The sequence below is a fragment of the Danio rerio genome, chromosome 15 (assembly GCF_049306965.1).
Source record: "Danio rerio strain Tuebingen ecotype United States chromosome 15, GRCz12tu, whole genome shotgun sequence".
NCBI classification, from domain to species: domain Eukaryota; kingdom Metazoa; phylum Chordata; class Actinopteri; order Cypriniformes; family Danionidae; genus Danio; species Danio rerio.
In genome coordinates, this window is record NC_133190.1 from 51,517,501 (window position 1) to 51,532,500 (window position 15,000).

At 37.4% G+C, this 15,000-nt stretch overlaps 2 protein-coding genes across 9 annotated transcripts in view; one reads left to right on the forward strand and one right to left on the reverse strand.

The window, feature by feature from the left end:
- map4k1 (mitogen-activated protein kinase kinase kinase kinase 1) overlaps nucleotides 1–15,000 on the reverse strand; it is a 78,739-nt gene that overhangs the window by 63,636 nt on the left and 103 nt on the right. The window lies entirely within an intron of this gene.
- Nucleotides 3,467–8,854, forward strand: otx5 (orthodenticle homolog 5). Its single transcript, NM_181331.3, is given in 3 exon segments — nucleotides 3,467–3,763; nucleotides 5,992–6,143; nucleotides 7,587–8,854. Coding segments are annotated over 3 exon segments (870 nt in total). The 5' UTR covers nucleotides 3,467–3,666; the 3' UTR covers nucleotides 8,208–8,854.

A 15,000-nucleotide genomic window follows, 5' to 3' on the forward strand; every position in this document is an offset into this window, starting at 1 on the left:
CAAAAAGTCAAGACAACAAATCCTTATATTGTTTCAGCTTATTTTAACAAGTTAACCAAGTTTCGACTTATTTAAGTTACACAAAGTTTATTTTAATATTTGAGCCATTTTGTTAGACAGGATGCGAGTTGAGATGACTAGAAAAGTTCATTTGAACTAAATAAATGTAAAGTTCAAGACTGCTCAGCGCTGGGTCAGATATGAACAAACCCAACAGCTGGGTTAAAAACCTCATTTAAATTTGATAAAAATAAAACAGACAAACCCAAAACAAACCCAAACAGTGTGTGTGAACCCGCGAACATGTGTGGCGTGAGTGTGTTTTTGTGTGAGTGTGTTTGTGTGTGCGTGTGCGTGTGTGTGTGTGTGTGTGTGTGTGTGTGTGTGTTTCGGAATGATGCCCCCAAATGAAAAGTTTGGACTCACCAACTTTAGACGCGATGAGACTCCCGAATCCAGAAGATAACGATGATGATGATGATGATGATGATGATGATGATGATGATGATGATGTCCTGTGGTGTTTTCTTCGCGGCCTGTCGCTTCAGGTGTGTGTGTGTCAGAGATATGACAGATATGAAAGGTCTGAACAGAGGCTGTTATACTGTCTGTGTCTCTTTATATCTGCAGATAAACCCCTTATAGAGTTTCTGTGGATTTGAAACTAGAAGAAATCCGATTCAATTAACAAGCGCAGAATCCGCTTTACACACACTCATTTACATCCTCACGATCATAGCACAATAACACCGACACACACTGCACAACACACACACACACAAATACACACCTCATCTGATGATATACTCTCAAAAAATATATAATCACACTGATAAGAGCGATCAGAGAAGACAAACGGACAACACAAATGATCTGTGGGCTATATATCATCATCATCATTATTATTATCCTTGTCATTATAATTATCACTATTATTATTAATATTATTATTAATATTATTATTATTATCATCCTCATAAAAGGACATTTAAGCGAATATACTCAAAAAAATAGGTTATTTCAAAACAAATGTGGGTCAAATACGGACAAATACAAAATTGCATTCATTCATTCATTTTCCTTCGGCTTATTTTAGTCCCTTTTTTAATCAGGGGTCGCCACAGCGGAGTGAACCGCCCAAAATTGCGCTATTTATTCTGTTACATTTAAAAGACATTTTTTTAAACATGACAGTTGTGTTTTCCCATGTTTGGCCCAACACTGGGCACTTTTAGAGAGTAAATATTGATAAAACTGGCTATGAATTTAATAAAAAAAAAACTTCATATTTTACCCAATCTCGGTTTAAATAACGCAGCACTTTTAGAGTGTGAATTTCAGATTTTCGTTTATTTCTTTTAAACAGAATCGAAAACAGAAGGAAACCAATGTTTTAATCCAACGTTGGGTCAAATATGGACAAACTAAAAATTGCATAATGTCTTCAATTACATTTAAATTACACTATTTAACCCGAGAGTTGAGTTTGTGCATATTTGACCCACGATTTTACACATTATTTGTGTAATCGCATTTTTTTAAAATAGGTAGTCCAAGTAAATGTTTATTTTTTTTACAATCACACACTCTGAATAAAACAAACTGTTTTTTGCCCAACATTGGGTTAAAACAACCCATAATTAGTAAGTGAAAAATTATTAATATTTGGAATTCAAATCTAAGTATAGAAACCTCTTTTATTGTTTTTAAGGATCTCGGGGGTCTATAACAAATATAATCGACACACAAATGATGAATGTGAATTTTAGTAAAGAGTTATAATAAAGAGCCCAGAGAGAGATGGTGATGTGGATATTTGTGGGATTTATGGAAAACACTGGGTCCTTTTGTTTCTTTAATCCCTTTTAGACGCGCACACACACACGCACAAGCACGCACACACACGCGCACACGCACACACACACACACACTCCAATTATTTCAGTATTTTGCAGCGATGTGAAATAATGAAATGTGTTTTCGTGAGTTTGTAATCTGCTGTCAAACTAACGGCAATCAAACGCGGGAATCTGTTATTGATTAAACCGCATGATCATTAAACACATCTAGGCTACATTATACTTTTAATTGGATCGGTGATAATTATGCATGCATACGAGACTTTTAAGCTTTAATTGCTTCGTTTAGCGGTTAAATAAGTCTCTGTGTTTGACAATGAGAACTAAACAAGTCTGTGAAATAAAGTCGTATGAATTCTACGCAGTGGAACACATGCTGTATGAGTGGCTTATATACAAAACAATGAAGCCGACACAATGAGCTCATGAATTGAATGAGCAAATGAATGAGTAATAATCGATTAAGAAAGACTCTCAATTATTTTAAGCTTTCTTATAAACATACTTAAATAATCTGTTTTAAAAATGATTTTTTCAAAAGTCCAAATAAACAATCGCAAAATAAGCCAAATAAAAAGCCTTAAGGAACATGCAGAAATCTCAGCAAATCCACTGTATTGCACTGTACATTACTATTAATGATGTCGCATAATAAAAGGAAGCATTACACATTTGATTAAAGGTTTTGGCTACATGTTTCTTTGTACATATGTGACTTTCATATTGATTTCTAAGTGTGTTTTTCGGTGTTTTAGACTGCACACAAACATAAAGCATGCATGCATTTACACAATAAAAATACAGTAACTTATAGTAAATACTATAGTGTGTGTATTATAGTAGGCCTGTTTACAAATCTTTAATGAATGCTCCAGCTTAGTGAAATAATAAACTGCAATGAGAGATGTAGTCTACTTTAGTACAGAGTAAACTACGGTGTGTTGTACTGTAAATTACACTGTAGGCTGCCGAAAAAACATTGGTCTTTCTGGTATATTACTGTAGCTGTTGTGTTACCATAGCAACTGTAGAATCACCACAACAGATCAATTACGAAAGTTGTTTTGTTACCATAGCAACTGTAGAATCGCCACAACAGATCAATTACGAAAGTTGTTTTGTCACCATAGCAACTGTAGAATCACCATAATATATTACTTTAAATGCTTTGTTATAGATCAAAAACACTGCAGTCTAAAAATACTGGCCTTTTGTAACCCAGCATTGGGTCAAACATGGAATGCTGGGTTCTTCAGTTCGGTCATACCAAACATTGGGTAAAATCTGGTCCAAGAAATTTAGATAAAAAAATTAACCCAGCAGTTGGTTTAGTCCGCATTACACCCAGAATTGGGTTGAAATAACCCAGCATTTTTAAGCGCATATAATATTTGCCATAACAAAATAAAATTTTAGAGATTTTAAAATTTAAGATAAAAGAGAGTGTGACGTGCGCGCGCGCGTGTGTGTGTGAGAGAGAGAGAAAGAGAGAGAGAGAGAGAGAGAGAGAGAGAGAGAGATGAAGGAGGGGTTTATTGAGGTCTTGTCGGTCTGTAATTAGCCGCCTCCTCCTCCTCATTCATCTCACTGTCACCGGGAGACCGAGACACGCGCACCGAGCGCTCAGCCGCAGCACCGGACACACTAACAGACCGCTGATGAGCTCACACACACACACGATCAACACATACACACACTCGAGCTCGTCTACACGCTGCTGACTGATAGAAAAAGTCCATCAGAGACAGAAACACACAGAAAGAGAGAGAGAGGAGGAGAGAGAAAGAGAGAGAGAGAGAGTTTAGTCATGATGTCCTACATGAAACAGCCTCATTACTCCGTTAACGGGTTGACTCTGTCCGGTACCGGGATGGATCTCCTGCACTCCGCCGTCGGTTACCCTAGTAAGTATTCTTTTACCTCTCCGTTCACTCTAAAACATGCTGGGTTATTTAAACCCAATTCTCTGTGTAATACGGACTAAACCACTTGCCTGGGTTACTTTAATTAAACTATTTTTAGGACTATATTTAACACAATGTTAGATTTGTTAATATTTTACCTGATGTGTCTTTAAATAACCCAGCATTTCTTAGAGTGTTCACTGCTGATGTGTTTGATATTATTATATTAATGAGGGTTTAAAGGATTGTGCAGTCTAAAATATGGACTCTTATGACCCAATTTTGAGTCAAAAACCCAATCTTTGAGTTCAAATGTGTAATTTAAATTAAAATTAAAATGTAACCAAGTTATGAACCAAGTTATGAACCAAGTTATGAACCAAGTTCGTCCATCTCTGATGCAACATTGAGTAAAAACATTGATCAGAGTGTGTGCTGAACTGTAATGATGATGTATGTTGTTTTATTAGTTTTTAATGCAATTACATTTCTCATATTTGTGTTGAGTGATTTATTTACTTCTAATTTAAATGTTTTATATGTGTTACGAGTTATCCGTTTTTAAACGCTGTTTTAACCTAATGTTGGGTCAAGCTTAAAAAAAACTACCGTTCAGTTAAAACAGTGTATTTAATTTAAATGTATTTACAAGCTTTAACCCAACTTTTGGTTGTCACTAATTGACCCATCATTGAGTTAAAACAGCCCAGCATTTTTAAGAGTGTGCGCAGAACTGTAAAGATGCGGTATTTTGTTTTATTCGTTTAAGATCTAGAAGAAAATAAAGAAACAATTCTCATTACTGTGTTGTGTGAATTTTATATTTCCAATATAAATGTTTTATACATATTATGAGTTATCTTTTTTTAAAAGCTGGGTTGTTTAACCAAAATTTTGATCAAATAATGAACAAACCCAATGCTTTATTAATTTCAATTTGATTTAAGTTATAATTTTAAGCAAATAGTTTTGTCATATTTGATCAGCCGTTCAGATTAAACAACCCAGCATTTGTGCGCGCGCGTGTGTGTGTGTGTGCGCGCGCTTTTGACAATAAAAACATTTTGCATTGCGCAGCTCGATTATTACCTCTAATTTCTTTAATGATTTTAATCGAAAAGTTTGTAAATTAAACACATTATATTGGGTTTGGCACTTAAGTATTTCGTTTAAACAATTGATTTTAAGTTAAAAAATAAACATTGAAATGAGCATCAAAATGTGACAAGTAATATTGAGAATTTCAATGACAGCTTAGTGCAAATATTTAATATATAGAGATATAAAAACTGAAGCGTGCGATTGAATGAACATGTTAATAGCGCATTTCTAATTATGAAGTGATTAATTTCGTAAAAGGTCTAATGGATTGATGATTTCAGAGATGCGAAACAATTATAATCACACATCATTGATTAGTTCTGCTGTTTAGATTAAATAATGCGAATATTACGCATAATTCCTTAAATTATTCAGATATTCATTCAAATATATAAAGTTTAATTTGCATTTAAAAAAATCAGGTTGAGACATGCAGTTATAATGCAGCTGTTTAGTCACATTCATATAATAAAATATGTTGCTTTGACAAATACAAGGGGAAAACATCTTAAAAGGTGTAATATAAATGTAATTAAGATGATAGATAGATAGATAGATAGATAGATAGATAGATAGATAGATAGATAGATAGATAGATAGATATTTCTCTTGAAACTTCCAATCGAACAAGCTTTTTACGAAATTAATCACTAAATAATTTGAAATGCGCAATTAAAAATGTTCATTTAATCGCACATTTCGGTTTTCATGTTTCTCTGTTAAATATTTGCATTAGGCTGTCATTTTCGAGAATTTATTGAAAATATCTATATTAAAGCTTACATTTTGGTGCTCATTTCAATATTTATTATTTTGACTTCTAACTCGATTCCTTTAACGAAATAAATCAAAGTGCTAAACTCAATTTAATGTTTATAATATTATACAAACGTAATAGCTTTCGATAACAATAATAAAAAGATTTAATAATAATAATAATGATAATGATAATAATAATAATAATAATATAATAATAATAATAAAGATAATAAGTTAATAATCTTGCTCAGCAATGCAAAAAAATTGTTGTCAAGAGTACACAATTTTGGCCCAATTTGTACACCATATTGGACGCAAATATGCGTTAAAACAACCCAGAAATGATGAATTATTCGTCTGTTTTTCAGACACTCCACGGAAACAGCGGCGCGAAAGAACCACCTTCACGCGTGCGCAGTTGGACGTGCTGGAGGCGCTGTTCTCCAAAACCCGATACCCGGACATATTCATGAGGGAAGAAGTGGCTCTCAAGATCAACCTGCCCGAGTCTAGAGTCCAGGTGAGGCCAAGTCTTTTTTTATTGTGATGTGTAATAGTGTGCAGTGCTGTATATTGTGTGTGTTGGTGTTACATATTACACTACAGAAACCTTGTAATAAACTGCAGCACATTTACTGCTATTCTACACACTTACTTCTCTAGATATTATTTATTATATTATTTAAAACCACTAAAATGTCAATAAAAGTCTCTTTGTTAAACTGTAGAGTTAAATGTTCATCATCAGAAGTGGACAGAGCAGAGATCAACATCCCATAATGCAATTCACCACTGCAAATAAACACAAAACACACACTATACTGAAGAGACTGATCATTACAGATATTTTGTACAGTCCATGCATTAGAATGTGTCCTGGATAACTGTATTAATCAAACATTATTATTCCTTTCCCAATGTAACGATCATTTTTACATCCAAAACCCGTCATATTTAGATAAAGAACTATTTTCTGTCATTACAGGACTTACAATATCAAAGTTTGTTTAAAACACTCATTAACCAACATCTGAAATGTGTATTCTTTGCTACTATACTTCAAAAACACGCCATTTTACATATTTAAGATAACATAATTAATATTTTACACTCAATCACATTTTGTCTGATCAATTAAATAGAACTGATGATGGCTAATAAATTATTAGAGAATAATACACATGTGATGTAGTAATAATGACGTAAAGCAGAGCACATTATTCTCCAATAATTCTCCATCCTGGTGATTATTGCTCCTCTCCACTGCTAAATCCACTGTTGAGATGTACTTGAGAGTGTGTTAGTCAGGTGTGTATCCTCCTCAAGCGTCTCCTGTGTGTAGCACTAATGTCCTCCATATCTCCTCCTCCTGTCGTGTTCTGATGTGATTTGTGACTGTTATAGCTGTGAAATAACTCACAATATCATTCAGCGGAGTGATATGCAGCTGTAATTACCTTGCTTAAAAAGTAACTAACACTTTAAGTTCAACCAATCACAATCAAGCATCGAATGGATACATTGTTTCATTCGGTTACACTGAATGGACATTTGACCAATCAGATTTAAGCACTGAATGGATACATTGTTTCATTCTGTTACACTGAATGGACATTTGACCAATCAGATTTAAGCACCGAATAGATAAGATATTTCATTTGGTAACACTGAATGGACATTTGACCAATCAGAATGAAGTTACACTCAATGGACATTTGACCAATCAGAATCAAGCATCGAATAGATTCATTGTTTCATTCGCTTACTGAATAGACATTTGACCAATCAGAATAAAATTACACTGAGTGGACATTTGACCAATCAGAATAAAATTACACTGAGTGGACATTTGACCAATCAGAATCAAGCGTTTAGTGGATACATGGTTTCATTGTGTCTCACTGATTATCTGACACATTACAGTACTGCAAATTCAATCTGATCTCCTGTCCGTCTGTTTTAGGTCTGGTTTAAGAACCGTCGTGCCAAATGCCGTCAGCAGCAGCAGCAGCAGACCAGCGGTCAGACCAAACCCAGACCACCCAAGAAGAAGTCTTCTCCGGCTCGTGACTCCAGTGCCAGTGAGCCCAGCGCCAGCACCAGTGGCCCCTACAGCCCCCCACCACCCCCGCCTGGCACCGCCATCACCCCCAGCTCCAGCAGCGCCACCGTATCTATCTGGAGCCCGGCCTCCATTTCTCCACTGCCCGACCCGCTGTCCGCCCCCAGCACCGCCTGCCTGCAGCGCTCCAGCTATCCTATGACCTACAGCCAAGCGCCGGCCTATGGGCAGAGCTACGCCGCCTCCTCATCCTACTTTACAGGCCTGGACTGCAGCTCGTACCTGTCCCCAATGCACCCGCAGCTATCAGCCAGCGGGGGCGCTCTCAGCCCAATGAGCGGAGCCCTCAGCCAATCGCCGGCCTCGCTTTCATCTCAGGGTTACACCGCCGCATCACTGGGCTTCGGCGCCGTCGACTGCTTAGATTATAAAGACCAGACGTCAGCCTGGAAACTGAACTTCAACGCCCCAGACTGTCTGGACTACAAGGACCAGAATTCCTGGAAGTTCCAGGTGCTGTAGGCGGAGCTTCAGATAAAAAAGGCGGAGTTTAAGAAACGCATTCGTTTAGAAACTACAGAACTTTCTGTGCAGTTAAAGAGTGGGGGTCTCATTTATAAACCTTGCATAGAAACCTTATTAATAGTGAACGTACAGCTGAATATGTTTAATTTATTTTTAATTATTATGACTTTATGGTCATATATGATGATTAAAGTTGTTAAGTCAACATTTAAAGTTAAAATAGTTTCCTTGGAGTCTACTCACAGCTGCGCACATGCTCCTGTTCAGTTTGTTTTTAATAAAATCAAACTTTTGCCTGTTAAGTGGAGTACGCTTATTTGCACCTCTGGTTTTATTTTGCATACGCCATGTTTATAAATAAGACCCCAGGTCATGTGGTATTCTAAAAGAAAACACTGAGCTTCTAGAAATTTGCTCATGACTGTTTTTCAAACGATTTGAGGCTTAATCAGATTATAAAGACCAGACCTCAGCCTGGAAACTGAGCAAAAAGGGCATGAAATCACCAAGAGGCGACACTCTAGTGCAGTTTGGGAAACAGCCACTAGATGGCGCGGCGGCTATTTTTGGAATGAAAACTCCAATAGAACGACAGCATATTATAAGTCTGTAAAATAAACGATTAAAAGTGCTGATGATTGTGATGGTGAGTGTTGTATTGTCGTCTTTCAGGTTGTATCTCAGCTTTAATGCACTTTTTAAATAAATAAACAAAAAACAAAGCAGCTGCTCGCCATCGCGACAGCAAAAAGAGCCAATGGACAGCCGACCACTTTTACTCCAAAACGGCGGAATCTGGAGCTGTTACTGGGCGCTGCTGTTCCCATAGAACATTCTGTTGACTGTCGCCTCTTAGTGATTCTAAGCTCTTTGACTGAACTTTAACAGCACAGACTATCTGGATCACAAGAACCAGAATTTCTGGAAGTTCCAGGTGCTGTAGGCGGGGCTTGAGATAAAAAGGCGGGGTTTAAGTAACTTATTTGTTTCAGAAACTAAAGAACTTTTTGTGCAGTTAAAGAGCCGGAGTCTCATTTATAAAAGCTTGCTTATTAATAGTCAACATACATGTGAAAAATACTGGGATCCAAACAATTGATTAAACAAAAAACAAAGTTACTGCTCATTATTTAAGTGTACGGCAGAATATTCATTCTCTTTTCAGCTTAGTCCCTTTATTAATCAGAGGTCGCCACAGCAGAATGAACCGTCAACTCATCCAGCATATGTTTTACACAGCGGATGCTCTTCCAGCCGCAACCCAAACACCCATACACTCCTGCATTCACACTCATACACTACGGCCAGTGTAGTTGATCAGTTCCCCCTATAGCGCATGTGTTTGGGCTGTGGGGGAAACCAGAGCACCCGGAGGAAACCCATGCCAACACGGAGAGAACATGCAAACTCCACACAGAAACACCAACTGACCCAGCCGGGACTTGAACCAGAGATCTTTTTGCTGTGAGGCAATCATGCTACCCACTGCGCCACCGTAACACCCTTACGGCAGAATACATGATTATGGCTCACATATGATGATTTAAAGTGGATCCGTTAAGTCAATATTTAAGGTTAATATGTTTACTCAACACTGTTTAATAAAAACGCTGGGTTCAACACAATCTCTTCAACTTAGATTAACATACGTTTTGTTTTGTACAATTTTAAGTTGACTGAACATCAAACAGTTAAGTTGACCCTAAAATGTGCAATTTTAGCTCACTTTAAATAAGTAGGCTGAACATGCAGCAACATTATTTTCAGAGTGCTTACAACTGCACACATTGCCCTGTCCACTTAGATTTTGTAATAAATCACTCTCTTGTCTCCACTTTCGTTTTCTGCATACGCCACGTTTATAAATGAGACCCCAAATCATGTGGTATTTTAAAAGGTTTAAATGTAAGATCCGGAAAAAAGTGCGTTAATCATTTAATATCAATTTAAGGCTTAATGTCTGCAAGCCCCTCCCCCTTCCACAAGTCAACTCTGTTCTGATTGGTCAGCTGACCGTCTGTTTGGTCTTTCTGTGTCGGAAATGAACAAAACGTCCATTTCAAAGTGTTTGTATTTGGCGAGTAGGCGGGGATTATGCAAATGAGCAACTTTGATTATGTTGATGTAGATCAGTAGCAGACAAAAGATTCTAATTTATAATGAGTTATTAAAGCAATTTAGCATTGACTGCTGTTTTTGGGAGATTGTTTATTCATAATGCACTTTCTTGATGAACAAATTTGTAGACTGTCTACACTGGAGGATAGCTATGCTACAAACTACCAATGAGATCATTAAAAAATAAACATATCATCTGCTCTTTAAAGAGATAAGAACCCAAGAATTAATTACTCAACCTCATCATGTTGATCCAAACCATTGCTTTTGTTCATCTTCAACCAACACATGACAATATTTGAGATGTAATGTAAGAGCTATTTGATCCTCTGTAGACAGCAGGGGTCTCGAAACATTCAGAGCTCAGAGGGACCCAAAAACATGCGTCTTTAGTAGATCAATGTGAATACTTTCATTCATTCATTCATTTATTTTCTTAGTCCCTTCATTAATCTGGGCTTGCCACAGCGTAATGAACCGCTAACTTATCCAGCATATGTTTTACTCAGTGGATGCCCTTCCAGCTGCAACCCATCAATGGAAAACACCCATACACTTCCATTCACACACACATATGCTAAGGATATTTCAGCTTACCCAATTCCCCTATAGCGCATGTGTTTGGACTGTGGGGGAAACCGGAGCACCCAGAGGAAACCCACACCAACACGGGGAGAACATGCAAACTCCACACTAAAACACATGAATACTTTTGCATGCAAAAAAAATGTTTTTTTGCGCACAATATCTTTGTAGCTTCATAAAATTACAATTGATGACACATGCACAGTTTTCATGATGCTTTAGGTTAATTTCTGGGCTTTCTTCTCAATGTCTAAGGAGGATCAGAGAGCTCCAGGATTTCATCTAAAACATCTTAATTTGTGTTTGAAGATGAACTAAGGTTTTGTATGGGTTTAAACTGACATAAAGGTGAGGAATAAATAGCAGAATATTCATTTCTGGGGTTTATGTTCCTTTAAATTTCACCGTAGCAATAAAGAACCCTTATATTCAATTATAAATTGACATTACATTTAAAAACAAAGTTGTGTATATGATGCACTCCACAACACATTCTTTTTTCCGACGAGGTGATCTGATTGTTACAATAAGTATGAGCATTACTTGGTGTATCGAAGGATATAAGAACCCAAAATTATGCGCAGCTGAAGCAGAATATCTACAGACAGAGGTCAAAGTGACCGTCAGTACGTCTTAATTATTTATAAATGAAGCGTAGCTGGAAGACGATAGCGATATAAACCGATTCGTACAGGATAATAGAGCAGAAATGGTAAACCTGAGCATGTGAAGGACAATCAGTCGTACTGTTTTAGCATAGGTGATCTTTCAACACAATCTCACGGCAATTCATAATGTTTTTGATTTAGTGGCTAATTCATATTAATTTGTACGATTCAAATTTAAATATTTTAGTACAATTTGCTTATCGACCAATTAAGGGTAGGTTTAGGGGCGGAGTTTGGGGGACACGCCTATTTTTAAAAATCGTACATTTTCATACAAATTACAACATTTTTCTGACGATGAATACAATTGTTACGTTAGTTCTTGTGAGATCGGGCTCAATATTTCCAGACTCCATTCATGTGTGTGCTGCTTTTGATACTGAAGAACGAACGTGAACGTGAGCAAAGCATGCTGGGATTCCACTAACACTGGCATCTAGCGCAGTTTGCGTTCATATTTCCTTAAATAATGTTGTAACTAAATGAGAGCATCTGTTGTTTCTTCTGCAGTTGTGAACCGCCACGCTCAGCTTTCACTCTGTAAATATCGAACTTTACTTGAACACAATCGTGTGTTTCGAGGAATTACTCAACCAACAGTCTCTCTCTCTCTCTCTCTCTCTCTCTCTCTTTATTAATGTTTAGATTCTGCCAACGATCAGCGGTTTTCTTTGTCGATCTCAGGGGTTTTGCTAACAGAGCTTTTATAGACTCTTGCTGTTCGTGTCTGTTTCTACAATCATGTATTGTCGATTCTCTGATGTAATATAACTCTGTCTTGGTTTGTGACGTCCTGCTGTTTCATTGTGTTTGCATTTAGAAGACTTGTAGATTTGAGACTTGTCATGAATTATAAAAGAAGCGTTCTTTCCATAAACACTGGAGTGTGTGTGAGTGTGTGTGTGTATGTGTGTGAGAGAGTCGTGTTGGATTCATAGTTGAGTCTCTTTGTTTAGTGCCAATGTTAGAAAACCAAATCAGAAAAACAGAAATAAAAACCTCATAAACATGCTGAGATTAACACTGAGCTGGTGGATATCTGTCTAAATTGCCCAATGAAAAGGAATATATAATGAACACACACACATACACAAACACACACACACACACACACACACTGATTAAACTGCATTTGTCCATCATGTGTTGAAAGACATGTAAAAAAAAAAAAAAAATAGAAGTGTGTGTGTGTGTGTGTGTGTGTGTGTGTGTGTGTGTGTGTGTGCGTGTGTGTGTGTGTGTGTGTGTGTGTAATCTGCACAGATGAGCATATGGTGTGTGAGTGCAGACAAGCTCAGAGACTCAGGACTTAAAATATGATTCATTTCTTTCCTCTAATCCACACACACACACACACACACACACACACACACACACACACACACACACACACACACACATATTAGAGCCACAGCTCCTCCAATTCCCCTTCTTAATCCTGTATGCACGTCTAAACACACACACACACACACACACACACACACACATATATATACATAACACACATGTATAAACAACTCACACGCATACATGACACACAAATATACTGTGCACAACTGACAACACACAAACATATACAGAACCCAAACACATATACACACACACATATACACAACACACAATAATATAAGGCACACAAACACATATGACACACACATATACACAACACACAATGATATATGGCACACATGCACACAAACTCGACACATATACATTACACAAACACACACATATGCACAACACATACTTACACAAATTCATGACACACACAAATGGACAACACACATAAACATGACAGACACACAACACACACATATACACGACACAAACACATGACACACATATACTTTATGCACAACACACACACATTAGACACACTACACAAACACATATACATAACACAAGACAAACATATGCACAACACACACATACATGACACACACACATATACACAACCCAAACCCATACACGCAGACATATTCTCAAAACACACACACACGCATATATGGCACACACATTTGCACAACACACACACACACACACGACACGAACATGTGACACACATACATGACAAACAGATATACACAACCCAAACACATACATGCAGACATGTACAATACACACCCACAAACCTACATGACACGCACATATACACACACATCACAAACACATGCACAACACACATACATATGACTTACACATATGCACAACACACACATACATGACACACACATATGCACAACACACACACACACACACACACAAATACGATACACACATATGCACAACACACACGACACACACATATGCACAACACTCACAAATACATGACACACACATATGCACAGCACAACAAACACACACACACACACACAACATGCACATATGCACAACACACACACACACAACACACACGCAATCATGACACACACATATGCACAACACACACACACACAGGACCCACACGTATGCACACAACACAAACACAACACACATAAATACATGACACACACATATGCACAACACACATGCATACATGCAGACAAATACTCGACACACATATAAACACAAACACATTCACCACACACACATATACACAACACACACACATACATGACATAAACACATGCACAACAAACATACATAACACAAACACATATATACACACACGACACAAAAACATGACACACATATGCACGACACAAACACAGATACATACATAACACACACTTCTGCGCAACACAAACACATACACCCAGACATATACTCAAGAAACACATATACAACACACATTAACACAACACATTTGCTCAACACACACACACACGCACATACAAACACACACACACACACACACACACACACACACAACTATTTATCAAACAAGTTTGTGGGTTTAATTCACAGTAGTGTGTGTATCCTAAACGCAGGTTGTGTTTAATTCAGCAGTGCCACTCCAGCATTCAGGAATAAACACTCATACACACACACATACACACACACACACACACACACACTTTAGAATCTCCTGCACCAGCAGCTTTACTTGCACACGAGTGCAGTGACCGTCAAATAAACCCTACACTGCACAGTATGATCTACATCTACCTACAGCACACCTGCTTCATTAACATCAGTAATCAATAATCAATAATCAATAGGCTACGTGTCAGATCAATAATCCGCAGGCATCTGTAATGTGTAGTTAACCGATAAACACTGATTAAGTAACTTGGCCACATAAGTGTAACGTTAACTTTAAAATAGATGACAGCTTCTTATTTCTGAGTCACGCACACACACGCACGCACACACGCGTACACGCACGCACACACGCGTACACGCACACACACACGCACCTGCCGACTGTCAGCATGTGAACGCGCGTTTACCGTCTTTTGTTTGAAACAGGCCTAATA